The sequence below is a fragment of the Strix uralensis genome, chromosome 18 (genome assembly GCF_047716275.1).
Source record: "Strix uralensis isolate ZFMK-TIS-50842 chromosome 18, bStrUra1, whole genome shotgun sequence".
NCBI lineage: Eukaryota > Metazoa > Chordata > Aves > Strigiformes > Strigidae > Strix > Strix uralensis.
The window spans coordinates 4,038,388-4,063,249 of record NC_133989.1 but is presented as its reverse complement, the minus strand read 5'-3'; the positions used below and the strand labels follow the sequence as shown (position 1 = coordinate 4,063,249).

General features: G+C 41.9%; 2 protein-coding genes across 7 annotated transcripts in view; both read left to right on the top strand.

Annotated features, from left to right (window-relative positions):
* Nucleotides 1–17,133, top strand: part of OSBPL2 (oxysterol binding protein like 2) — a 40,707-nt gene extending 23,574 nt beyond the window's left edge. For all 4 annotated transcript variants that reach the window (XM_074888488.1, XM_074888490.1, XM_074888491.1 and 1 more), the window contains 10 exons: nt 1,232–1,366; nt 2,420–2,517; nt 3,230–3,412; nt 6,285–6,392; nt 7,701–7,790; nt 8,418–8,541; nt 10,428–10,556; nt 11,125–11,248; nt 11,901–11,991; nt 13,227–17,133. In XM_074888488.1, coding sequence (XP_074744589.1) covers nt 1,232–1,366; nt 2,420–2,517; nt 3,230–3,412; nt 6,285–6,392; nt 7,701–7,790; nt 8,418–8,541; nt 10,428–10,556; nt 11,125–11,248; nt 11,901–11,991; nt 13,227–13,329 — 1,185 coding nt within the window. In that variant the 3' untranslated portion in view covers nt 13,330–17,133. The remainder of the gene's footprint in view (nt 1–1,231; nt 1,367–2,419; nt 2,518–3,229; nt 3,413–6,284; nt 6,393–7,700; nt 7,791–8,417; nt 8,542–10,427; nt 10,557–11,124; nt 11,249–11,900; nt 11,992–13,226) is intronic.
* Nucleotides 17,134–17,276: 143 nt separating this feature from the next.
* Nucleotides 17,277–24,704, top strand: ADRM1 (ADRM1 26S proteasome ubiquitin receptor). 3 transcript variants are annotated; one of them, XM_074888493.1, is made up of 10 exons: nt 17,277–17,363; nt 18,356–18,566; nt 18,824–18,940; nt 19,020–19,143; nt 19,564–19,650; nt 21,919–22,000; nt 22,236–22,462; nt 22,774–22,931; nt 23,752–23,854; nt 24,479–24,704. In XM_074888493.1, the coding sequence occupies exons 2-10, from the start codon at nt 18,357–18,359 to the stop codon at nt 24,583–24,585; spliced, it is 1,215 nt and encodes a 404-aa protein (XP_074744594.1). In that variant the 5' UTR covers nt 17,277–17,363; nt 18,356; the 3' UTR covers nt 24,586–24,704. The 3 variants fall into 3 exon arrangements, with proteins under 3 accessions (XP_074744594.1, XP_074744595.1, XP_074744593.1); XM_074888492.1 differs by lacking the exon at nt 17,277–17,363 and adding an exon at nt 17,819–18,150; XM_074888494.1 differs by lacking the exons at nt 17,277–17,363; nt 19,564–19,650 and adding an exon at nt 17,818–18,150.
* The last annotated feature ends 158 nt before the right edge of the window (nt 24,705–24,862 follow it).

The following is a 24,862-nucleotide window of genomic DNA, read 5'->3' as shown; positions in this document are numbered from 1 at the left end:
GAATCTGTTAGTTTCTTAGAAAGCCCAGCGTGGGCTTGGGGTACCGATGATGTGATGTAATTGGGTCACAAGATTTGTTCTTGAACTCAGAGACACAGACCTTTACATTACTCTGTGTTAAATGAGCCTGATGCTTGCATCATTATTGGCCATCACTGCTGTTTTCTTTTAATCCTTTAAGAATCCAGTTACAGGTTTGATTACTTCATTCTTATTAGGAATGAAAATGATGTTCTTCCCTGGAGGGTCTTGCTGCCGTAGCTCCTTTTTAGAAGCATTAAGCATTACATTCCTGTGTAGTCTAGGTCTGCCAGAACAGTCCTTTGTGAATGCAACAGACAAGTCAGTGAGCCCTTCTGCTGGCTTATTTGATGTCATCTAGGATATACAGCTGTTCTGTCAAAACTCCTTTTGTTAGGATGAGCAACCTATCTACTAGAATGCTTTGCTTAGATCAAATCAATTTAAGTCAGTTAGGGGCAACATTATTACTGCCTGTAACAATGTGAGGAAAACATTGCATTAATTTCATCTGGTTAATTTTTTAATTATCCTTTCCACTAAGTTTTAAGCACTTAAACAGTGCTTTTGTTCTCAGTCATGAGTGCAACTTTTTAATTAAAAACAGCCAAACTTGCTTGGATATCATAAAAGACCTGGGGAATTGGAAATCTCTGTGTGAACTTCATGTCCATCTTGTATCCACATGTGAAATGAGAAACATTCTGACACAAATAACAGGTTGCTTAAATAAAGCCGCTAAAATTTGTTAGAGCAATTCAAACCCTATTCTTTATGTAACTGTTCATTTCAAAAAATAATTTGTGGTTACTCCAGTAAAATAGTTAGATTTTATGCAAATACATATGTGAGGATTTCAAAGGAATGTGTGGTTCTTAAATATCAGTAATGAACTGGTTGGCACATTATTGCTGCTATCTATGGAAATTTTAAGCTCTTCTGTTTTATGTAGACCACAGAATAGAAGGTAACATTTTTCTAGACTTTACTAGGTTAGATGGATCAATTTTTGAAGTTAATTATTCTGAAAGATCCTGTAAATCTGAAAGATTGTGCTGTAGCACTTAAAGGTCTACTATAAGCTTGCCAAATGTCTTTTGAAAAATGCTAGAAATAAACTAACTCACAACCTATTTTCAAAATTCTTGTTGTTGTCAGTTGCTAACTTAGTGTTGTGTCTAAGAAATTAACTTATCCTTTTGTTACCTAGGAGCTGTCTAAGATTACGATGCCTATTGTCTTCAATGAGCCATTGAGTTTCCTTCAACGGATAACAGAATATATGGAACATATATACCTCATTAATAAGGCTTGTAGTCATGCAGACCCCCTGGAAAGAATGCAGGTAGGTAACAGCTACCACCTTCTGGTTAATTCAGAAGAAGTTTTTTCTCTCCCCGAGTCTTTAATTTTAAGACAATTTCTCACTTGCATGTATTTCTTCCCCTGGGGCTATCATAAGAATGCCCATATTTGTCTGTTTAGAAAACTTCTTTCATAGTGGCTGTATCAGATATTTGTGACACTTTCACACTTGATTGTGCACAGAGTTTGAGCCAAAAGTAGTGCAGGAGAGTGCCACAACTGATGATGCCCAAGGGCCTCAACCCTTTTCATGATTGCTCTAACCGTGACTCTTTTTGTAGTTTTGCATTGTGAAGATGAAATCTTGGCTTTAAGTCACCCTAAATTGATTTGTTGAGTAGCTCCATGATTTTTATATTACTGGATGAAAAATTGTTGTGACAGAGATAAGCTTTACCACTCTTCTCCAGACCTGGTTGTTGTTGGGAGTAGAATATAGTACCTGGCTGGTCTCACAACAAGGGACTGAATATGGTGAAACCAGACCCATGTGCATTAGGTTATACATAGCTCTGGTTTTACTTAAATGAATCTGGAATGTATATCTTGTATTCTGTGCTTGTGTAACGCATACCTCTACTTATCAGCCTGCAGGAGCTTCTAAGTGTCATTTGTACCTGCTGGTATGATTCAAGAAATCTCATCTGTGTTAAAAATAATGCTTGTCTGACACTAGGAAAAGCAAGACTCTGTTCCCAACAAGCTGAGTGTAGGGGACAGTCAAAATAGAGGAAAAGTAGATTTTAAAAAACCAGGCTGTCCTCTTAGAGACAGGTGGAGAAGCGTGGGGCAGAGTGTAACCTGACAGAATTTACTACAGAAAATAATTCCTTTTGGAAATGAGATTCTTATCTGCATGTATTTCCCAATTCTATATCACTTACCCTATGGCTTACAAATGTTTTGTCCTTAAGCAATATATAGCGCTTTGTTTTTGAAAGAATAATGAAATACTCTAACGTGCAACAAATATATTAAATTTAGAGTTTTAAGGTACTGTTCTCATAACAATGTGTTCTCAATTTGCTTATAGGCTGTAGCTGCTTTTGCAGTTTCTGCTGTAGCTTCTCAGTGGGAGAGAACTGGCAAACCATTTAACCCACTGTTAGGAGAAACTTATGAATTAACCAGGTAATAATTACTTTAAATTGGGAGCTGGGGCTATTTGTGTTCCTGAGTTAGCAGACTCTCGTACTAGTTCGGTTGTTTATTCAGTGAAATAAATAAAAATCTACTAAAATATATTTGAGTATAGCTAAAATTCTTTTCCCCAAACCATCTCAAAATCTTTGAGAAGCTGTTATAAAGCTAATAATTTTATTTCTAGGTTTAGACAGAGTATTCTTTGAATTATTCAGAGAAAAACTGCTACATGTTCTTCCACCAATGATATTTGTGACCAGACACTATTAATTAATTTAAATAGTGTTTTGCTGATCATGTCAGATAGAGGAGTTGGTCTGAAGGACTTCCAGGTTGCTTAAATAAATGGGTGATATGTCTGCAGTGGAGAAGAGAATTTTCAGTCAGACCTTCTCCTGCTGCCCAAACAGTTTCAGTATTTTCATGAGTTATTTCAGTGAAACTTCTTCAGATGCCTTTCTGGGTGGAAAGTCATTTAGGTGTTTGAATGTGAGTTGGTTTTAGGTATAAAGAGAGAGTGTTCAGAGTACCAATTCTTTCATTAATTGTAAATGTGTCACAGGACTAGAAAAGCAAAAGTCTCACTTTCAGTTTAATCTAGAAGTTCTTCAAAATTTTTTAAAGTATCAAGTAGCTCTTTTCTCTTGTAATATTAAAAAAAAAATATTTACTGTCTAATGCTCTCTTTTGTTGTTGCTAGGGAGGATTTAGGATTTAGGTTTATATCTGAGCAAGTCAGCCACCACCCACCTATTAGTGCGTTTTATTCTGAAGGCCTCAATAAGGACTTTATTTTTCATGGATCAATTTATCCCAAACTAAAATTCTGGGGAAAGAGTATAGAAGCGGAACCTCGGGGAACAATTACTTTGGAGCTTCTGAAGTGAGTATGAGAAGTAAATACCTTTTTTTATGTTGATCTCCTTAACATTTACTTGAATAAAAAGATAAGCAATAATCATTCTATTGGCTCATCATAGGTGATTATCTAAACACTTCTTGCTGAAGAAGGTATAAGCGTTTATTTACAACTTAATTTTCACTGCTTAATTTCAGGGCTCTGTTTATGTTATGTCACACTTGCATATGTAACAATTTGACCCAGTTTTTCCACTATGAAAATTAACATTTCTTAAAAACTGAATGCTACCAAAAGCTAGTTCTGTGAAGGCATGTAAAATTTAAATAGAGAGATAAAATTCTATTACTGGGCTGTTCAAACTTGTCTCACTTTTAAATATTGTTGTTGGTTTTGATAGTTGGTGTGTATATGTTTGTGTGGAAAGAACTGCATCTTCAGAATAGCTGTTCTGTGTGATAAGAAAACATGAGAAACTTGTCAGGATTGCCTTGTCACCTGTTTAACGCTTCCTGTGTGTGATCACCTTCCTATGAAAATCAAGAATGCCTCTCCAGGTTGCTCCCAGGCTCGTCTCTAATTGAGCGTGTGTCTCATAAATTACGTGACCTTCCAGAGGTTGGTTTGTGCCCTGGTGGCACAAAGACTCTTGAGCTTTCCCAAGTAGGACGCGAGGATGCAGTAGATAATAGTTGCAGAAAAAGTATTCTGCAGTTGAAGGTGCTTTCATAAAAGCTTTTCTCAGGCCTAACTCTGAGGTTGTTTTGAAATACTTAGAAAATTTCTAGACATTTGGTTTCAATAAAGAGTCAACTTGCCTGCCATATCAAGCACTGACTTTTCCTGTAGTTTCTTTTGAAAGCACAGTTTATTTGTTGAGCTGCTGGCATCTAATCTTCCAAAGCTTATAAAAGTATGAACTGCTCTTAGATATACATGGTGATGGAAATAGCGGAGATTTCTTCTGAGTGTAGAAGGAACTATGAATGTTAGTGTAGAATGTAGACGTGACAAAAATAAAGTTTGTTGCTTGAGAGAGAGCCTTTATTTAGAAGACTATTAAAATTCTTGCTCTGCACAAATTTAAACTGGGATATAGACGATTAAAGCATTTATTTTAAATAATTGCTTCAAGTTAGCAGCAGAAGTTGAAATCAAATGTTGAGCCTCTCAGTGTTGTGATTCATACCATTCTGTTGGTTTGAGTACTCTGAGAACTGCTCAGGGCCGCAGTGAACAAGTAGCTCTTTAGGAAGCAAAATTGCAAGTCAGTGTTAAGTATTGCATTTACGATAGCCATGACTATGTTTTCAAAACATGCATTAGAAAACACACTTCTTCCTCACTTCTGCAGCACAAGTGTTTCAATTTATCAGGGCTGGCCATGAGTGTGTTGTGTTTTGTTTTATGCTATACAGCTTTTGGTGTCAAGTAGTTCCTGAATCAAAATGTGCTAAGGCTGGTAGGATGAATTTGGGGGGTTCTGGTATTTTTTCCCCACTTGAAGAGTAGTCATTGTTCTAAAGCATGCTTGAAGACAATTTGCTGTGGAAAATAGTCAGACTTTAATGATCTGCTTTTTCTCTGTACTGGAAAATGACAGACTAGTTGGAAATACTAAGTAGCAGTGTTCTCTCCATACTTATTGGGAGGAGAAGTACAAGGCATTTGTTACAAAGAGGGCACTGTGTTTCTATATTTTTTGTATTAAAATAGAGTTTGCAGGCTTTCCTGAGATGGATTGATTACTAACCAGGTAACTTCAGCATTTCTTTTACCAGCATGGAAAGATGAGTGAGAATACATGGCTTTGACTCTGCTGAGCTAGTGATAACAGGAATCCTGTTGTTTGACATTTTGACCCCTTTTAGAATAATGTCTTTTAAGGATTTAGAATCTGTTAACTCATCTTTGTAAAGCTTTTCACAAAACATTAAAACCAAAATAAAACTAAGTGGAAAATCTTTCAATTGTAGGACTTCTTCTCAGTAAATCTTTGGGAAAGGATGGAATTGAGTAATAAATTGGATTTTTAAATGTCATGTTTATGAAGCTTGAATATAGTGCTATCGTGTCCCACTGGTGTTAACCAACCAACCCTAAAAAACCCCCAAACCACACACACCCCCAAAATTGCCCTCGGTGACACTGGAGCAGACCTCATATACTGATGTGGAAGCTTGTGGCATATTTGTGAAAACCACTTACGCAGTTTGCTGACTTGTGTCACTCTCTTCAGGTTCAGAAGCCTTTATGGCTCAGTGTTTGTAAAATGAAAAGCTGTTAGTTAGTCTGACCAACCCTAGAGGAGGAGTATCTTCCTATCAAACCTTGGTCAGAACAGGTAGTGACTAACTTCTCTGGTAGAAGACTCAAATATTTCTGTTCAGTGCTTTTTTTATCACAAAAAGGTGCTCTCTAGATTATAATAGAGGTTTACAAGAAAGAGCTTTAGGAAGAAGTCTGCAGGGCTGCTGCAGTAGTTGAATAGAAGGTGCTGTGAGCCTTAGTTTGTCGGTCCAGTTCTCCTGTGAGTATTATGTTTTGTCACGCACAACTTTAAAAGTGCAAATGAAAAAGATAAATTCCTGGATGGCTGTTTATGTTGGTCTGGAATATGTGACCAAAAGCACAGCAACTCTAAAACTTACTATTTCAACTCTGTGAGAAGGAAGAAAAATAAAGGGAATATCACTTTATTAACTTACACTAATGTTTAGATACAACAGATTTTTGACTTATAAAGAAAAGTCTGTTTCTTTTCTGTTTTGAGGTTAACTGCTGGCTGTTCATAGGAGTGCTAAATATTTTGCCCTGCCATAAACAGAATTAAAAACAGGCTTACATTCCATCTCAAACTCAAGAAAATGATCTATTTCTCTTATTTTCTTTACAGACATAATGAAGCTTACACATGGACAAATCCAACCTGTTGTGTACATAATGTAATTATTGGTAAACTGTGGTTAGAACAATATGGAACAGTAGAAATTGTAAATCACAGGTAATGGTAATCATGAAACTGAGGGTTGGCTTATAGGGACTGGTACATGGTCACTTTTATTACAAAGCAGAGTTTTGATTTTTGTCAGATTACATAGGAAGCTTTGTTTAGTCTATTTTTTTTCATTTTTTTTCCCTTCTGACAAATGCAAACTAGGCGTTGGACTGGGCTTAGTATCATAATAATATTAATGAAAAGGCACAGGGCTAGATGGCTTATAGGATACAAAGATTTTATATTTGTGGGTTATTCAAATTCAGGCCTGTTGACGGAGAACAGAAATTAAATTTAACTCCAGAACCATTAAATGGAGTAATTGTCAGAGGCTTGCAGTGGACCTCCATGTTGATTGTGATTTTGGCATTCTTTTTAGTTTTGAAAATAGAGAATGTCGTAAATTAAGGGTACAGCACAGAAAAATGACTGCAGAGTAGGATAATGTGAACTTAGAGCATGTCAACTGCTCTGCCAACCGCCTATATAAAAGCTTTTTACCTTACATAAAATAAATTACCTCCTGTAATGATGTGGGAGAGAATTTTGTAAAAACTGTATTACTTCTGCACATATTTTTCTGTCAATAAATCGGAGCTTTAATCCAGGAGGGCTGCTGTTTTGATACTTCTCATAGCATCAAACTTACAATTCTATCTCCTGTATTGGCACACAGGACCCAGGATGATCTCTGTATAGTTTGTGCTTGACATAGAAGCATGACCTGATACCTCACCGCGAGAGATTAGTACATCTCAATGCAAGGAAGATGTGGAAATATAATGCTGTTTTTTGTTTGTAAAATGTTTAGTTCAGAGTTTTTGATATGCAATTTAGAGGTACTTTTGAATGCATTTAACTAGACTTTCCTGCATAGGTCATTTGTAAAAGTTATTTCTCATTACAGTTAGCTGTGAATAGATACTAATCTGAAATGCAGTGTGTTAATAGCGTGGGTTTAGTATGCAAGACTGCGTTCTGTTTTATTCCTAGTACTTTTGATAAATTTTAGATGTACATGAAACTCAGAAGCATGGTCATGTTTTCACTGGGCTTTCACAGGCTGATGTCTTCATGTGAACATTGATTTCTTTTTCGTCCTTTCTGTGGAATTCTGAAATTTGTGTGCCTTTTCTCTAATGCCCTGGTCAGATAATAAACCATAGTTAAAGAAAAATAATTATATAAATTACTACACACCCCCCCCCCCAGCTAACTGTAACTATACAAAAAAAGCTAAATAAGGTAGAAAAGTAAACTTACTAATCCATTTAGAGGCTTGTTTCTTTACACATGTACTTATTTCCTCTACAGTACTGGAGATAAATGTGTCCTTAATTTTAAACCATGTGGACTGTTTGGGAAAGAGCTTCACAGAGTAGAGGGATACATTCAGGACAAAAAGTAAGTGATAAAAGCCTCTTGGCCTCTATTTCTGAGCCCTGTGGCATTTCTTTAGTGCTGGCATAGTGACCACAAGTGATGTGACTCCAAAGTCACTACCAATGCAGATTGTAACCCATTTCTGTTCTCTGTGTCAGTATTAAACCTCTTGATTCTAGGATGATAATTTTAAGCATTATTAGAAAAACTCTCCATTCCAGTCTTTGGAAATAAAGGTAGCCAGGGAAAATGCAACTGATTTTACTGTTGTACAGCCAAAATTTCAGTCTTCAGTTTAAAATAATGAGAATATGGTTATTAGAAATGTTTAATCAAACCCAAACCTGTTTCATGAGTCTCTCTATTGTAAACTATTGACTTTATTGCACCCACACTCATTTTAACAGTGCAAAAGCATGCAACTAAGTCGTGAGGCTGTGTTCTGCAGGGCTGAATGCCAGAAAGACCAGAATAAGCTGAAACCTTTTCTTTGCATTATCAAATATCTGACTCCTAAGAAATCTACAAAGAAACATAAAATACAACAAAGTAGGAAGCTGGATATTTAATATAGATCAGAATCCTCATGACTTGGCTTAGAAGGCTTTATAAGAAGCAAAAGCTAAGTCTCTTTTGCTTTCTCTGCAGCAGAAAGAAGCTGTGCGTGATCTATGGCAAGTGGACAGAATGCTTATGGTGCACTGATCCCACTACGTATGAGACTTACAAAAAGAATGAGAAGAGAGGTGGTGAGCAGAAGAAATTGAAGCCGGTAAGGTTAAGGATTCTTTAGAGAGAAAAGATACCGAACTATGAGAAATGAAGGGAAAACATCTTCTTCACAGAAATGATCAGATGGTGGTGAATGGAAGGTTCAACAGAGATGGGCAGTGTTAGCCCCATGAGAAGGCACTGCAATTTTAGCTTGTGTAGATTTTTGTGTGAGCTGCTGGTATTGAAGAGAGCTCATAGAAATAGCATTGTAGAGATTTGTCAGAGAGAAGTCATCAAATATCAACCCCCAAGCTGCTGTTGTCCAGTCCTTGAATGAGGAAAGTGGCTCTACTGCCAACTTCAAAAATATTAGGATTTGGGCTTTAAAAAAAAAAGTAATTACATGTTTTTTAAGTTGGTCATGCTTTATGGTGATGCAACCTTTCAAAATTTATGATGTAGATAGCCTTGACGGCAAAGGGGTCTGGAAACATGCAGGGTTTTTTTCATCACATGTAAGCAGTGTCAGGTAGGTTACTGCCAAAGCCTCAAGGTTATATGGGAAATGCAAAACGTATGGTGCAGCAGAGAACTGTTGGGTTTCCTGATATCCACAGGGTCTTGCAGACCCTGGTTGCTCATTGAAAATGATAAGTTAAACAGAAGCTAATCAGTCTGAATGTTGAAGAGGCTCAAACTTTTTTTAAAGAGTATTCACATCAGAAGAATCTAGAGCAACAACAGGCCTTGCTTTTGGCTCTGGATTCTGTCAGGGTACAGGCTTATATTTTGACTTTTTTTTTTAAATAATAAGACTCTGTTCATCTTATGAAAATCAACTCTTTCTTTCCTTCCTTCCTGTTAAATCTATATTTAGATGGGGAACTGTCTTAACAGTAAACCAGATGTTGACATGGAAAGTAGTTTAAAAGAGTCTTTTTACATAATGAATACTCAAACTAAATGATTGAAATTAGACTCTTAACCATATGGAGCTGTTTTCTAGTGTATAAAACAGGCCCTGTTTAACTTAATAGGGTATTTTTGAGTAAAATAAATGAGCCATGTCAGAGGGGACAGAAAGAAAATAGAAAGGGGGTGGGAGTAAGAATAGAAAGGGGAGTAAGGGGAGTGTTACTATCACTCTGAGATGTTATTGCCTTAAACTTCCATTCTGGTGACTGTGGTTTTAAATAATTTCTCGTGATAAAATCCTCTGAAATTCGACTGTGTAGCTGTCTGTGTCCTATGACAGTCAGATTCTCTCAGATTCTTAGAGCAGCCTCTTGAAGGATACTGCATTTGATTTTATATATGCATTAAAGCAGTGCATCCCATAACAAAGGAGCTTGGAAAGACACTCTATAAACTTAAGTACACAGTCTCTGTAGTGAGAAAATCTGCAGTGATCATAGTTATTAGAATCTAGATAATAGGAAATCAGACTGAAAAAAGTGCATATCTGGTTTTTTTTAATCACACATCCAGATCTTTTGCAAATGATGAACCAATATCCAAAAGCAGGCATGCCCTATTTATCTTTCTTAGCCCATTATGGGAACTAGTTTAAATTGCAGTCTTCGCTCATTTCAACCTGAAGAAGTAATAGTCATGTTAGGTGAAATTAAGCTATGACATGGGATAGAAGGGAAGCTAAAGAAAAGATTTCTGAAAGACATTAATATTAATTTTTTCTAAACAGACATTCAAGTTGTACATAAGTGATGGAAGACTATTCAGAGATATCGGGAGCAAGACATTAAGATAAAAATGAGAGGAACAATATACAGAGTGAGGGAAATCAAACATGAGGGGTGAGGCAGAAGTACAGGAGAGTGTTTAATATCTCAAATTTGACCAGATTCTTCAACAGTCACTGTAGAACTCTAGATGAAACTGTCCAATTCCCCTTTGTTCCCCTGCCAAATGTTATCTCTGTTCCAGAGTGAAGATGTTACTAAATCTGAAAATGATGAGGCTGATGATATGCCAGAGGTTCAGGACACAGTGCAGTTCATACCAGGCAGTAAATTGCTTTGGAGAATAAATTGTAGGCCACCAAACTCATCACAGGTAACTGTTTCAACCAGTCTGTGTATTGCTGTCACTAGTGACTTACCCAAGGGAACAGGAGTTCAAGGGAAACCTTGTTGAAGTGTGTGTCCTTAGCATGTCTGGCAGTTCTTGCTGCAGCAGTAAAATTATACTACAACAAGCTCTCTGCTTTGTTCCTGTGCTGAAAGCATCACTGCTGTGTCAAAGTTGGTAGAAAGAATGTGTGCTCTGACTGCAGCTGCTTCAGTGTGAGTCTGGTGTCTTAGGTTAACCTGTCTGTGAGATCTTTGCACTTAGAGAGGCTAAAATATGGATACATGTTCCCTTCTGCTGACCCTGCTCTCGGAGATCAGCCCTCTGAAGAGTGCAGTAACTGGACAGCTGGATACTAACTTCAATAGTTTCAACAAGACTTTTTGGTCTTTTAGGTGTGGGTGTTTTTTTCTTAAAAGTCATGATGTTAGATAGTGGGAGAAGGTTTGACTCAGTAATTTCTCCTGGAAATTCTGTTGTATCCATTCGGTATAGGGAATCCAGTGCCTCATTTCCAAAATAACTTGTATGTTATCTTTAATTTGCTTTTAAGATGTACAATTTCACCAGTTTTGCTGTGAGTCTCAATGAGCTAGAAAAGGGCATGGAGGCAATATTAGCTCCCACTGACTGTCGGCTACGTCCAGATATCAGAAATATGGAAAACGGAAACATGGGTATGTGTTTGCTGGAGGAAATACTTTCACATTAGTAAGTTTTGAGAGGGATGACTGAAGGGAGGTTGGCTGATAAAGTAACACTGTCTTCAGCTTCCCATTTGCAGAGCAGCCTTAACTCTTTTTCATCCTGTGTTAATGAACATGCTTTTGAACAATGTATGATGTCTGTTTTTTCCCAGAAAAGTCTGGGAGAGGAAATGTGTCCAAGGTGGATCCCAAGACTGCTATCCTATGTGATGGTGTATTTGCATGTTTGTTAACTTGGGGGGAACTGGCAGACACACTCTCTTGCTGTGGAGCTTGTCTGGAAAGACATGTGGTGAACAGACATGCTCTGTTGCTCTGGTGTTTGTCAGAAAAACACATGGCCAAATAGTGAAAAAATCACTCACTCTGTTATGCCTAATCTGAGTTCTTTCCTGCTGTCTCAATGCAGTGTTTCTGATAGATAAAACACCAAAATTTCATCTTTGAGACTGTGGTAGCAACTTTTCTGAAATGACAGTTGTAGTTTTTTGTTGCCATTGTTCAGTGAGACTGTGTACAGCAAATGCTTTCTCTTCCTAAATGAACTGTAATTAATGTCTCTGCAGTCTTTTCTGTGTTTTTATTTTACTAAGTAACCAATCTCTCTCGGAATGTTTGTTAGATGTGGCTAGCAAAGAAAAAGAGAGACTAGAAGAGAAACAAAGAGCCGCTCGCAAGGAGCGTGCGAAAGATGAAGTGGAGTGGCACACACGGTAAGGGGGAAGGAAGTTGGGCGTTTGTTTAATGCTTGGAATGGTTTGGTATACTGCTTGAAATGTTTTTATTCAAGACAGTGTGTGTTTGATTTCCTGCATGATAGCACAATTTGTAGTGTCACTTAAAGCATTTGCTGGGTCAACAATTAAACAGTGTAGCTGGAAGCCAAAATTCCTGATAACTTTGTCCTGGAGAAATTATCTAACAATAAATGCTGAAATCTGTCATAATTAACTACTGTGGTAATGCTGGATTTTTTTTTTGGTTTGTTTTTTAAAACCTACAGAGGTCATTTTTATAAGAATGAATAAAATGTGAAATCTCATCTCTCCTTTAACCAATTCCTGTCCAGCATTTGGCAGTTGAGTAAGATGCTGTGGCCCTCTAGGGCCTTTTATTTTCACACTCTTAGGACTTCCTGGCCCGGATACTTCAGAAATTGCTTTTTTGATTGCATATTCAAGTGACTTCTGAGTCACAGAATGCATCACGGAGTACACGTGGGATTTGGCTCCGGCTCCTGCTGGTTGCTTTTCACAGATGCCAATGCTGTGCAGTCAAGTGTACGCTCAGGGCCAGTTGCTGCAGGTGCTTCCTTCAAAGGCGAGAACTTTGGGATGCTCCCATGACTTCATGAAATGCAGAAGAGAAAGCATTCTCTTCCCAAAGCCTGGAGGAGCAGCTACAGACTAATTCCAGATAATGCCTTTGAAAATCTCTTCCAGAGAACGTAAAATTGTTTTCAGTCAGCATGGCTAAAAAGTGAGCATCTGTTAATATTCTCTGCAAAGTACAGCTCCACAGAACAAAACTGTTTCCTGTTTGGATGGGTTTATGAAAAGGATTGTGTAACTGATTTGGCATTCTTTTAAAGTAAAAATTAATATATATACAATCAATATATAATCTAGGGTATCCATGTTATTTTTATTTGGAATAGGACAGCAATTTTAAAATCCATTTCATATTCCTTCTTGACTTTATGTAAAAAAAAAAAAAGCATTACAAGGTGGTGATAATTGTATAGGAAGTTTAATGCTTTATTTTTCATGGTCAGAATATTTCCTGAGAATTTCTTTTCTGATGAGAAATACCAGTGTGTTTTTTACAATGTTCTGTGAAAGAAGCAAAATTGTTTTTTTCTCCCTATTAATAACTGTTCACTCTGTCTGCTTTTTTCTTTTATTGTTTCTTTCCTTTTTCTTTTCTTTTTTTTTTTTTTTTTTTACAGATGGTTTCATCAAGGCACTAACCCATACACTGGGACTTCAGATTGGCTGTACTCAGGTGGCTATTTTGATAGAAATTTCTCAGACTGTCCAGACATATACTGAAATTATGGAACCAATTGCTCATCTCATCTGGACATCTAGTTACTAGATTTCATTCCAAGCCAGTTACTCTGGTTTTGTTGATAGCAAAAACCAGCTTTTCTAAGTAAATTTTATCAAAAATTCTATCAGTCAACAATCAAGGATTTAATTATCACTAATGTTGGATTGCCAAATATTTAAATACTGTTGCATTCTTCCCATAAAGCTGCACCTGAAATCATCATATTTTCACTAATTTTCAAAGGAACCTTTGGTTCTTCATCTTTTTCCCTAGTTTCTTTGTCAGGAAGATACACTGTATCCAGTAGAGCACCTAATAAACATCCTTGAAAACTACATAACTTAAGTAAAATAGAGATAATAATCCTTGTTACTTAGTACAATAGTGAAGAATCTGAAGTTTTTGGAACTTGGAGCAGGGATGAAAAGCTAATACGGTACCAACAGGATCAAATCTAGTGCTGTCGATACTCCCCGTGAAGAGATGCATGTGAACTTCCATATGGTATGTAGCACTACGTGGGGACTGGAGCTCCTGGCCCCTCTTTTTCAGTACAATTCAATAATTCAGAGACTCGGGGAAACAAAAACCTACCTGAGCTTCTCAAACTGTAGTTGTCTGTTACAGAGTCTTCACAACTTTTGGACACTGTGAGCATTAAACTGTGTACCTGTGATAAAATTACATAAAGCATACGTTAGGCAAAGGGAAGGGTGCATTAAAAATTGTGCTTTTTCTGAAGTCAAACGCTGTTCTTAAAATAGAGAAGCTTCGGAAGCAATTGCAGGAATGTAGAAGTGGTTACAATGTAAAATATATTGCTTGCTACCACTTGGAGGCTTAAATTTTCTGCACTACCTTTGGCAGCTTTGGCACTATGTATGCTTCTAGACTAAACTTTATTTGGAAGCACTTTGGTATGTATATCCACACAGGTTCATATTTTGGGGAAGTTTTGGTTTGCATGTTTTTCATTATTAGGTCATGTCTGTTTTGTATGTTGTGAAAAAGCAGAATCAATTTAAAGCTTTGGCAGAGTTATACCTATTACAAGTTTTCTGTGAGCACGTGATGTCAAAAAGTGGGATTTTTTTTTTTGTCCATATCAAACCATCAAAGCCATATAATACTGGAAATAATCAATTACTGAATTGACGCATTAATTTTCTTTCAAGTGGTATACTTTGGGGGACAAGAGGGGAGAAAGGCTTGAAAAATTAGGTCCAGTAATTAAAACTAATCCTAGTGTTGCTGCTTCTTTTATGAAAGTTTTTAAGTAACCAGGCAAAAATGGAGAGCGGCTACACTGCTGTGAAGTTTACAGTAATTCAGAAATTGCTGGTGTTAAGCACCAGCAACTTGAGGAATTTGTGGAAGAAGTGGTCTGATTGATGTCAGAACACACTTGTGGTTTCATCCAAACGGTAGATTTTTGAAGTGCTTCTCTCCCAGCCACAGGATTAAAAAGCAAAAGAAAATTAACGTACTCATGGAGAAACATTTTTGTATCAAATCATGCATCTAACGATTGGATTAACTTTATTTTCTTGGGAAATTTAGTTGTTGTCTTCGTTGGAAAAATAAGAGAAGCTGTAAAACTTCAAGGCAGTAAGTAAGGGCCTAATCTGAAACGTGCTTATGGCAACTTTATTCTGTTGCCAGAAATTGTACTTTGTGTTGACTGCAACAGCCTTTAGGACTCACAAGCTAGACTTGGCCACACGGTGCAGACGTAGGGTTGTATTTGTTCCTAGTAAGTGCATAGACACTTGGCTTTTTAAAAGACATTGCTGAACCATATGGGACAGCATAAAAATAATTTTTATTAAAAAATTGGACTTTAATGACTATGCCAGGCACTGTAAGCCCCTTTCCAGACTCGCTGCAAGCAGCATAGGGAACCCTTTGTTAGGTGAGGATTGAAAGGATTCACGTATTATGCCAGTTTAACATCTCATGGGAGTTTAAAACTTGCTTAAACTAAATAGTATGTTTAATGCTGGAGTAGTGTTTTTAAAACAATACATATAAATAGCAATTGCCTAAATGGAAAAACTGTAGAGTACTTGCTAAAGAAATACTCTGTTTATAAGAAGTGTACAGGTTAGCATCCCTCTCATCTAAGGTATGATTTAAATTCAAAGACCTAAAGCCTTGTCATTATGTGAAAGCATGAAAAAATTGTGACAACGCATTTAATCCAAACTTCAGTATAGAATCTTCATGGGATTTAAAAAGAAACGGGGACAATTTCTGAAGTAAGAACACTTCATTAGTTATGTCTTCACCCCCTTCCCCCCTTCCTTTAGTGTAAAGTTTTAAGTAAAATTTCAGATTAGTTCCAAATCCATTCTTCTAATTTATTGTTCTTCATTGACAACACTTACAAAATACTTTCCCCTCACTGCTGACACATCTATGCTTGGCTGGCCATGGGACCTCTAATGCTCTGAAAGTGGAAAAGTTTTATTTTCAATGCAGATCTCGCCTTAGTAGTTTACGTGTCAAAACATTAATAACTTTGCACCTTTTGAAAGAATGTCACTTTTATAACTTGATTAAACACTGTATATAAGATAACTGTGTTAGTATATGTTAATACAGCTATGTAGAGAAACCATCTAGAAAGAAATTATAATAAATACTTAATACCCTTTGGGCCTCTAGATGGTGACGGAGATTTTTGTGAGACTTTTGTACCAGGGCAGCTGTCTGGCAGGGCACGAGGAGAGCTGGAGATGACTCTGGCTTTGTTCAGCCAGGTCTGGGTCGGCACTTTGTTTTCCCCGTGATGCTTATTAGACAAAGATGATTTAAATCAGAGCTTTGAACACCTCCCGCCCCCCCATCGAAGCTTTTTTCCAACCGTGGGTGAACTCGGTTCCTTAGCAGCCTGTTGCCTTGCGGTGCGCCGGGTCTGAGGAGCGTGGGGTGATGGTGGCGTACGCTGAGAGCGGCGATGGCGAGGGCCGTGCGGTGTGGAAGCTGGGTTAGACCCTGCGAGGTGCAGGAAGAGCGACGGCTGCGGGCGCGGCGGGAGCGCTCCCCGGGCGGCGGCCTCACGCCAGCCTGATGGCGGAGAGGCCGCGTGTGAGCTGGAGCAGGCGAGCCAGTGGACTTTTACTAAAAAATGTAGTGGAAGTGGAAAATTTAACTTCATAGTTGCTGTATAACATCTGCATTTTTGTGTCTTTGAGGCAAAGTCATATTGTAAATGGGGAGAAGCTTGTTCAGACATCTGGCGTTTATATAATTATCGGTACCCAGATTAATGAGGACAGGAAGCATGTACCCTAATTACCCAGAAAAAAACAGAACTAATTAGCAGTATTTATTCCTGTTTAATAAAAGTAATTTCTCAGTAAGTTTTTTGCCAGAAAATGTTTTTTAAAAAGCAAAATCAGGCCTCTTTCCCCAGAGAGGTGGGGAGGCAGCTGCTCTGTGCCCTCCTGTTGGGAATAAACCTGTGCTGCAGCTCGGTCTCGTTGGAAACACCTGAGATTTGGGTCATCTGCACCATAAAGCAATACTTAAATTCTGCTGAGGTAATCCACCTAACGCCTGCTGTGAGCCTGGGTGGTTTCAGCACGTGCCGCCTCCATCCCTCCTGGCGAGGCTCCTCCGTGCCCCCGTCAGCGCTGTCCCCGCTTGCAGGAGAGACGCTGCAGTGAAATGGATTTATTTTTGTAATATTTAATAACCGTCGCTCCCTCTCTGTTGGCAACCCTGGTCTGTACAGGTCTGTGGACGCAACTGTTACACTGTAAAGCTGTAAATGGGAATAAAGGTGGTTTTGGAGAAGAGCCGGGCTCCGGCCTCTGCTTGGTGGGCGGGGCGGGGCCGCCGCCATCTTCCGCCGCCGTGACACAGCAGGGCGCCTCGGGCCGCCGCCCCTGACTGACAGCCGCGCCGTCCAACCGCGCGGGGCCGCGGGGGCGCCCGGCCCGCCCTGCCCCGCCCCGCGGCGGGCGGGGTTCCGGTGCGAGGGGCAGGAAGAGCGGAGCGGCACAGGGCCTGCGGGCGGCGGCGGCAGGTACCGGCGGGGGGGGCGGCGGCGGGACGGGCCCGGCCCGGCTCCAACGGGGGCTTCTCGGCTGCTGGCGGCCCGGCCCGCCGCCTGCCTCGGCACTGGCTGGCGGCCGGCCCCGGGGTCGGCTGCGCCCCGCGCGGGGGAGCGGGGTCTCCTGCCGGGGGAGGCCCGAGGGGAGGCGGCGCGGCGGCCCTGGGGAGATCGCGGCCTCGGGGCGGGTGGGGGGGGGTGCCGGGGGCGGCCGTGGCCGGGCGAGGGGCCTGCTCGGCGCCGGGCTGTGCTGCCGGCCTGCCCCCGCGGCCCGGTGTGCTGGCAGCTCCGCGCCTGGCCTGCGTTGGGGGCTCGGGCCGGGCTCCCCTGCGGCGGTGCCGGGTCTGACCGGCCGGTCCTGGCGGTGCGCTCGGATCGGCCAGCGCGGGGTCGGGGGGGCGAGAGTTAAGCGGTAGTGCGAGCTTAAAAACAACTGCAAAGTCATGCAGGCCGAGCGGGCTGCCGGCGTTAACCGCCTCGACCCGCCAGGCCGGTGACGGCTTTCCTCGGGAGGCGCGGAGCTGCCGTGGGTGAGGCCGGGGGCGGTGGGCGCTGAGCTGTGGGGCGGTCACCCGCGCGGGGCTGCTCTGGCACACGGCAACCCGCGGGTCTCCGCTGGGACGCTGAAGCGGGAGCCCCAGGGTGAGCGTTGCAGTAGGGCGGCTTGCGGTTAAAATGTCCCGGATCCAGTGAACCGCGATATGAACCAGAAAAAGGAAGCGTCGGGGGCAGGTGGTTTCATTTTCAAGTACCTTAGCAGGTAGGCTCCTGGGTATTAGTGGAGATCTGTGGAGCATCCTGTCTTCACCCTGGGTTCCACTTTAGCTCTTCTGGATCGCCCTGAAATTCTGCAGGCAGTGAGACAGTTCCCTTTTGCGGAGCTCACTTGGTAAAGATTGAAGTTTGCTATTGAGAGGAGAGACTGTGGGAAGGTTTCTCATCCCATCTGCTCTCTCTCTTTCCAGGATGTCTTCAGGTGCGTTATTTCCAAGCCTGGTGCCAGGCTCCCGTGGCTCTTCGAGCAAATACCTGGTGGAATTTCGTGCAGGGAAGATGTCCCTGAAAGGCAGCACTGTAACCCCAGACAAGAGAAAAGGCCTTGTTTACATCCAGCAAACTGATGATTCCCTCATTCACTTCTGCTGGAAGGACAGGACTTCGGGCAATGTCGAGGATGTGAGTATGGCTTTGTGTTTCAGTGCTGAGGTGTTAAGTCGCTGTTTGTCTTGTTCTTGTTCCGCTGGCACTGCTGAAAGAGCTTCTCCAAGACAAATGAGGATAAGAGTGCCACTGTGGCCTGACAGACCAGCACTTCCTAATCCTTCCGGAACAGATGGAAGAAGGTTTGGGGAGGAGGGCAGAGATCTCTGGGAGGCTAAAAGGAATATTCATGTATTTCCTCAAACGTTTCTTTTTACTGCCACATTTTCCAGGATTTGATTATTTTTCCGGATGACTGTGAATTCAAGAGGGTACCTCAGTGCACTACTGGCCGTGTGTATGTATTGAAGTTCAAGGCAGGATCAAAACGACTCTTCTTCTGGATGCAGGTTTGTGGGAAGTCAATAATAAAGGTCTTGGAACAAAATACTTCCAGTTTGACTTGTACCAAGAGCAACTTTCTTGCAGGAGCCGAAGACTGACAAGGATGAAGAACACTGCCGTAAAGTGAACGAATATCTCAACAATCCACCAATGCCTGGTGCTTTGAGTGGAAATGCAAGCGGAGGCCACGAGCTCTCGGCATTAGGAGGTACAGTCCATTCTCTGCTCCTTCATGTGAGAGGCTTTTTTTTTTAAATTTATTTTTAGAATGAGCACTTATAGTTCCCTAGGAAGAAATTCCTGATGGCTATGGAGGGTGAGTTGGGGACAGTGTTAATACCAGAAGTCTAAACATGCTTTTAGCAGAATTAACTGTGCTGTTATAATAGGTGCAGGCCGAAAGTTAAGACTGCCAGAAGAGATCTCTCTTTGTTTCCAGTAGATTCTCTGGGGTCTTACCTCTTTATGAAGTTGCATTTATCTTTTATGAGCATCGTGAATCAGTAAACACTTGAAACTGTTTTTTCCATACAGAATGTGATGCCAATTAATCTCCTGCTGTTTGAGCCGGAGTGCTGTGAAAAAAACTATGTGAATATGTTGTGTTTCAGAATGTTTTTGTTTTTAGGTGAGGGTGGCTTGCAAAGCCTTCTTGGAAACATGAGCCATAACCAGCTCATGCAGCTGATCGGACCAACGGGCTTAGGAGGACTTGGTAAAATGCTTTAATATCTTTATGCCAAAATGGTATTTTCTCCTGCCAGGTTAAATCTTACCTGACAATATTTTTCAAGTAGTGCTATTGATTTGAATAGCGCTGCTTTCACATGAGAAAGCAAGGCCCTGCCTGAAAGATGAGCTAAGGAGCAAAAAAAGGATGCAGAAAACGGAGGGTAGCAGACTCTACACAGCACTCATCTTAGGGCTTGATCTGCAAGGAACGTTGGTTCTGCTCCTTGGTCTGCTGAATCTTCTGCTTTTTTTTTTTTCTCTCCTCCTTTTCTCCATCCCTCCTCTTCCTCCTAAATATTCATTGGAGCAGGGAGTGAAAACCAGGGACTCATCCCCAGTGAATGTCCCAGTTACTAAGCTGTGGAGTTGCTGGTGTTGTCTCTGATCCAGTGAATATTTGTGTGCAAAAAGTAGAGTTCCAGAGGAAGGTTGGAGCGTACCCACCCCACAGTGTGCTCTAGTCAGGAGTAAGGCTCAGGTTAGGGCTTTCTGTCCTGAGGAGAGCTCAAATCACAGCGCTGTTTTTCTGGAGGGGATGAGAGGTGTGTTGGAGTCCCTGCTGTGGTGTGTTTGTAACGCTATCAGTGCTGCAAGCCCATAGAGCATTTTCTGAGAGGTCAGACCCTCGAGGGGAAGAGGAGAAGTAGGCCAAGGAATGCTTGGCAAGTGGCGGTGACTGAGGTTCTGTGCTTAAGCTCCAAAGTCCATTTTTGTGGATCTAGCTCGGGTCTCTTTAGCTTCAGATGCAAATCTCATGTTGGTGGGATGTTCAGATGCAAATCTCATGTTAATGTTGGAAGATTCTGGCTTTTTAGGATGTGTTGGGAAAGGATCTCCCTTCTTGAAGCTTCACGTAACTCCTGAGACTGTCTTCCTCTTCTTCTCAACACTTTTTTTCTCAGCAGCTCTTCTTTCTTTGCCTTTACATCTAGCCATAAGACAGCTTGACATGAAGCTCCCTACTGTAACGCAAAGAAAACCATCTGCTTGCCTCTACAAAGGGTGGTTGTGGTGAATCCGTGTGGATCTCTTCCCTCGGTAGCTTCTTGTTCTTTTGCATCTGGTTTGCATCTCTCTCAGGACTCTGCCTTTACTGCAGAGCTCCTGCAACAAAGGAGCTTTCTTGCTCCTCGGTAAACTTTCCTAGCAAGGGCAAACCAAGTAGAGTACAGCCCGGTTAGCTTCACCCTGCTATCCCTGCTGCCGTGGAAGCTCTGTCACTAGTGAACATCAGTGTTATGGGCATGGTTCTGGGGGAGTGAGTCTAGCACAAAGGAGCTGGTGGCTGCTGACCACGGACCTCCGGTGCTCTGCAGCTTCTGTTAATCCTGTGTTTGCTCCTGGGGCGCTGCTGTTCTGCCCTCTGCTTGCAGGTGGTTCCCAAACGGTGGGTGATGAATGTAGGGACGTGTGTCTAATTGGATGTGGGACAAGAAACCACTGGGTGGGAAGTGTGTGGTAAATGCAATGTTTGGCTGATGTGGCTCACGGGAATTGCAGGAGGACAACTGGCCACTGACGGCTCCAGTGGACCTAGACCAGGCCTTTCCCCAGCTCTTTTTAGTGGATGTTCTCGATGCTGCAATAAGTCCTTGGTAGTTGGGATGTGTGGATGAAGGAGGCTGATTCTGGATTTTTTTGCGTATGGCAAAGGCTTAAAGACTGAGTGTTGGTGTCCTGTTGTTTCCTGATGGCTGCTCTACCAGGAGCACTTTGCTCCTGGACGGGGTTGTCCTTAATTTGCCTATGAAGTGTTTAAGGACTCGGCTGATTCTGCTGCCGCATCTCTGTGTTAAGTTTGAAGCTGCAAAACCCAGGTGTGTGGGGAGACAGCGGTGGTGGTGACAAAAAGGCTGCCTCTGTAACCTTCTGCTGAGGGCCTTGGCTTTCAAGTTTAGAGAAAAGTTGGATTTTTGGAAACCAGTAGATAAGAGAGGGCTGTGTTACAGTGATCGTGTACGTACGGCACAAACCGAAGTCCTTTTATCCTTGTGTACCTCTAGAAATTGAGTCAATTCTAAAACGTGCAACTCTCTCTAAGGCAGTTTTCTAATAGGGATGCAAGACCAGAAAACAGCTGTTAATGTACAGAAGGGGGTGGGGGGTTTGGTCTGGGCTCTTTCACCCCCTCCTCCTTTATTTTAGCAAATAAAACATTTCAGGTACAAGAGTGACCTCTCTAGAGCAGAGAGGTGCAAAAAACCTGAAGAAATATATTTCTAAACCTGTTCTTCTTTTATGTTTACGGAAGGTGGGCTGGGTGCACTGACAGGGCCTGGGCTGGCCAGTCTGCTTGGAAGTGGGGGACCCCCGACCAGCAGTTCCTCATCAAGGTAGGATGTCTGTCGGGGCTGGGTTTGTGGCATTTTTGTACCATAAAGTTGCCACTTCTGTGGGAGGAATCATGGCCCACTGAACAGGAGGTACGGGAATTGAGACTGCTTATGACCTCTCTAAAATGAGGTAGGAGCTCTTCATATTGTAAGGGCTTGAAAAGCAGCTTTTCAAAATACGAGAAGCAAAGCTGGTTTTTTTGCAGGGAATTATTGTCATAATTATTTTCTCCAGCTCTCGCAGCCAATCAGCTGCTGTGACGCCATCTTCCACTTCTTCGACACGTGTAACGCCTGCCCCGTCCGTTCCTGCGGCTGCCTCGGTGACCAGTCCGAGCCCCGTACCCAGTTCGGGCAATGGAACCAGCTCAGCCACAAGCCCAACCCAGCCCATTCAATTGAGTGACCTTCAGAACATTTTAGCTACTATGAATGTGCCATCTGGAGCAGGAGGACAGCAAGGTAACAGTGTTCTGACCAGGCAACTCTTGGATCCAAGAGTCCTTTGGAGCTGTTTTACTGTCCTGTCCTGTTCCAAATCAGTTTGAAAGGTCTCTTGCAATTTTTTTGGTTCTTTTTTTTTTTTTTTTTTATTTGAGTGCTGTTCTTGGCTGCTTCAAGAGTCTTATTCTCACTGCAAAACTGAGAGGGGGATGATGCTAGCAGTGTGCTAACTACATTTCAGTACTCCTCCGACCAGATCGTTTGGTTTGCGTGACAAAACGCGGTGTTCTGTGCATAGTCTGACAGCCAACCCTTCATTTTCTTCCTAGTTGACCTGGCAACTGTTCTGACTCCCGAGATAATGGCTCCCATCCTGGCCAATGCTGAAGTTCAAGAGCGGTTGATGCCTTACCTTCCCTCAGGGGAATCTCTGCCGCAGACTGCAGAAGAGATTCAGAATACCCTGACGTCTCCCCAGTTTCAGCAGGTAGCTCCTGGCTCTCCTTCCCTCCTCCCCCACGCGCCGTGATTCGCTGTCCCCTGCTGTATCAGGTTCCTGACGCTGCTCCGAGTGGGAAGTTGCTCAGTAGAAGTGGAAAGGAGGGATGTGGTTTAATGGGGCACTAGTTCTTCCTTCCTGCAGTCACCCATGGGCAGATTAGAATGTTTTCTACTTTTTCTTTTGGAATTGGGCTTTACCTTTCTCTTTATTCTAAATGCTCTCTGGTGAATGACAGGAGTAGATAATTCATTATTCCTCGAGTGGCTCATCAGCAGCCTCCTTAAAGGTCCCTTCAGGTGACGCGGAAGGGAGGGAGCTCACGTTTACAGCACTACATCCCTTGTTCCTCTTGAAAGGGTGGTACTTAATTCCAGGACTGTCTGCGTGTGATTAAAGCTGGTGTATCACAGGCCAATTTGAAGTAGTTACACTGATTGAAATTTGCCAATTTGCAGAATTGCAGTGGCTGAGAGGACTGTTTTTAGTTTAAGTGATGGCACCTCTTTTGTGCAGATGACTCGGAAACAAGGGCTGTTTTTCACTGGTGCTTTGATAGAGTATCTGCATCTAGAAAAAGCACTAAACCGACGGGAGGTTGTGTCGCTCAGTTGAGTGGGGGTTACTGGTTTGTGCTTACTGGTGTCTGGCTGGTCCCCACTGGGGGATCGCCGAGTCCCGCGGGGTTGGGGAGGGAGAGCGCAGCTGTTCCTCACCGTTACTGCGCAGCCGCCTGCTGTGACAGAAACAGGAATACAAACTTTTTTCTTTTTTTTTTTTTTTGGACGCGGTTGACTCCGATTCACAGGCGTTGAGCATGTTCAGTGCTGCCTTGGCTTCAGGACAGCTTGGCCCACTAATGAGTCAGTTTGGCTTACCCGCGGAGGCAGTAGATGCAGCAAATAAAGGAGGTAAGTACCGGTGCTGTCGGGAATGTGACGAAGTGATTGGTTGGGGTTTGTTTTTTGCCCTGCACGCAGCCATCGAATGTGGAATGTAACGAGTAGCTGCTGAGGAGCTGTCGGAAGCTGCCTCTTGCCGTGTTCCTTGTCACGGTGAAGAGGTGAGGGGCTGGGGTGTTCCCCAGCAGAGGTTCTGCACAGAGAGGTGTGGAACAGCCTCTTGGCCTTGTTCCTTGATAAGAGATGCAGGACTGGAGCTGTCAGTCACCTTGTTCAGGATTTTCTTTTTGAAGTCTTTAATGTGTCATCTGCAGTGAGTGCACAGCTGTGGCCAGTAGCACTGGAGGGAAGGGGGTGTTGGGGTTCCCTGAGGAGCTTTTAGCATCCATTCCATGACTGAAGTAGTTCCGGTCTCAGGCTGCCTGTGCACAGGGCTACAGTGCAGGAAACGCTGTGGCAGGGAGAGCCAAATGTGTGTGAGAGAGTAAAGGAGTCTTAAAATTTTCTTCCCTGCTAATAGATTCTTACTAAAGCAACTGTTTATTTTCCAAGTAATGATGCTTAACCTCATGTGGTCAGTGAACGCCATCCCAGAAAGTGGAAAGTTAAATAACTAATGTGTTTAACTTCTAGATGTAGAAGCGTTTGCCAAAGCAATGCAGAACAGTGTCAAGTCAGACCAAAAGGAAGGAGACTCTAAGGACAAGAAAGACGAAGAGGAAGATATGAGTTTAGATTAAGTTATTTGCTCTTCCTTACAGATATTCCTAGATACTAACTTAAGCAACTGCAGTAGGATTACTAACTTCATATTATGCTTATATAAATCTACAAATAAAGGAATTTTCTTTATCTGCCATACTGTTCTTTCTCAGTCTATTTAACATGCACTTTAGCAGTATTTACTCTTTATTTTCAGTGGGGTTGCTTACTGTTCAGTTGTGATGCTTCTGACACAGGGCTAGGCTAAGTCTTCTGTTTTCCTTGTGATGAAAGGGTGGAGCCCTGTGACTTCAC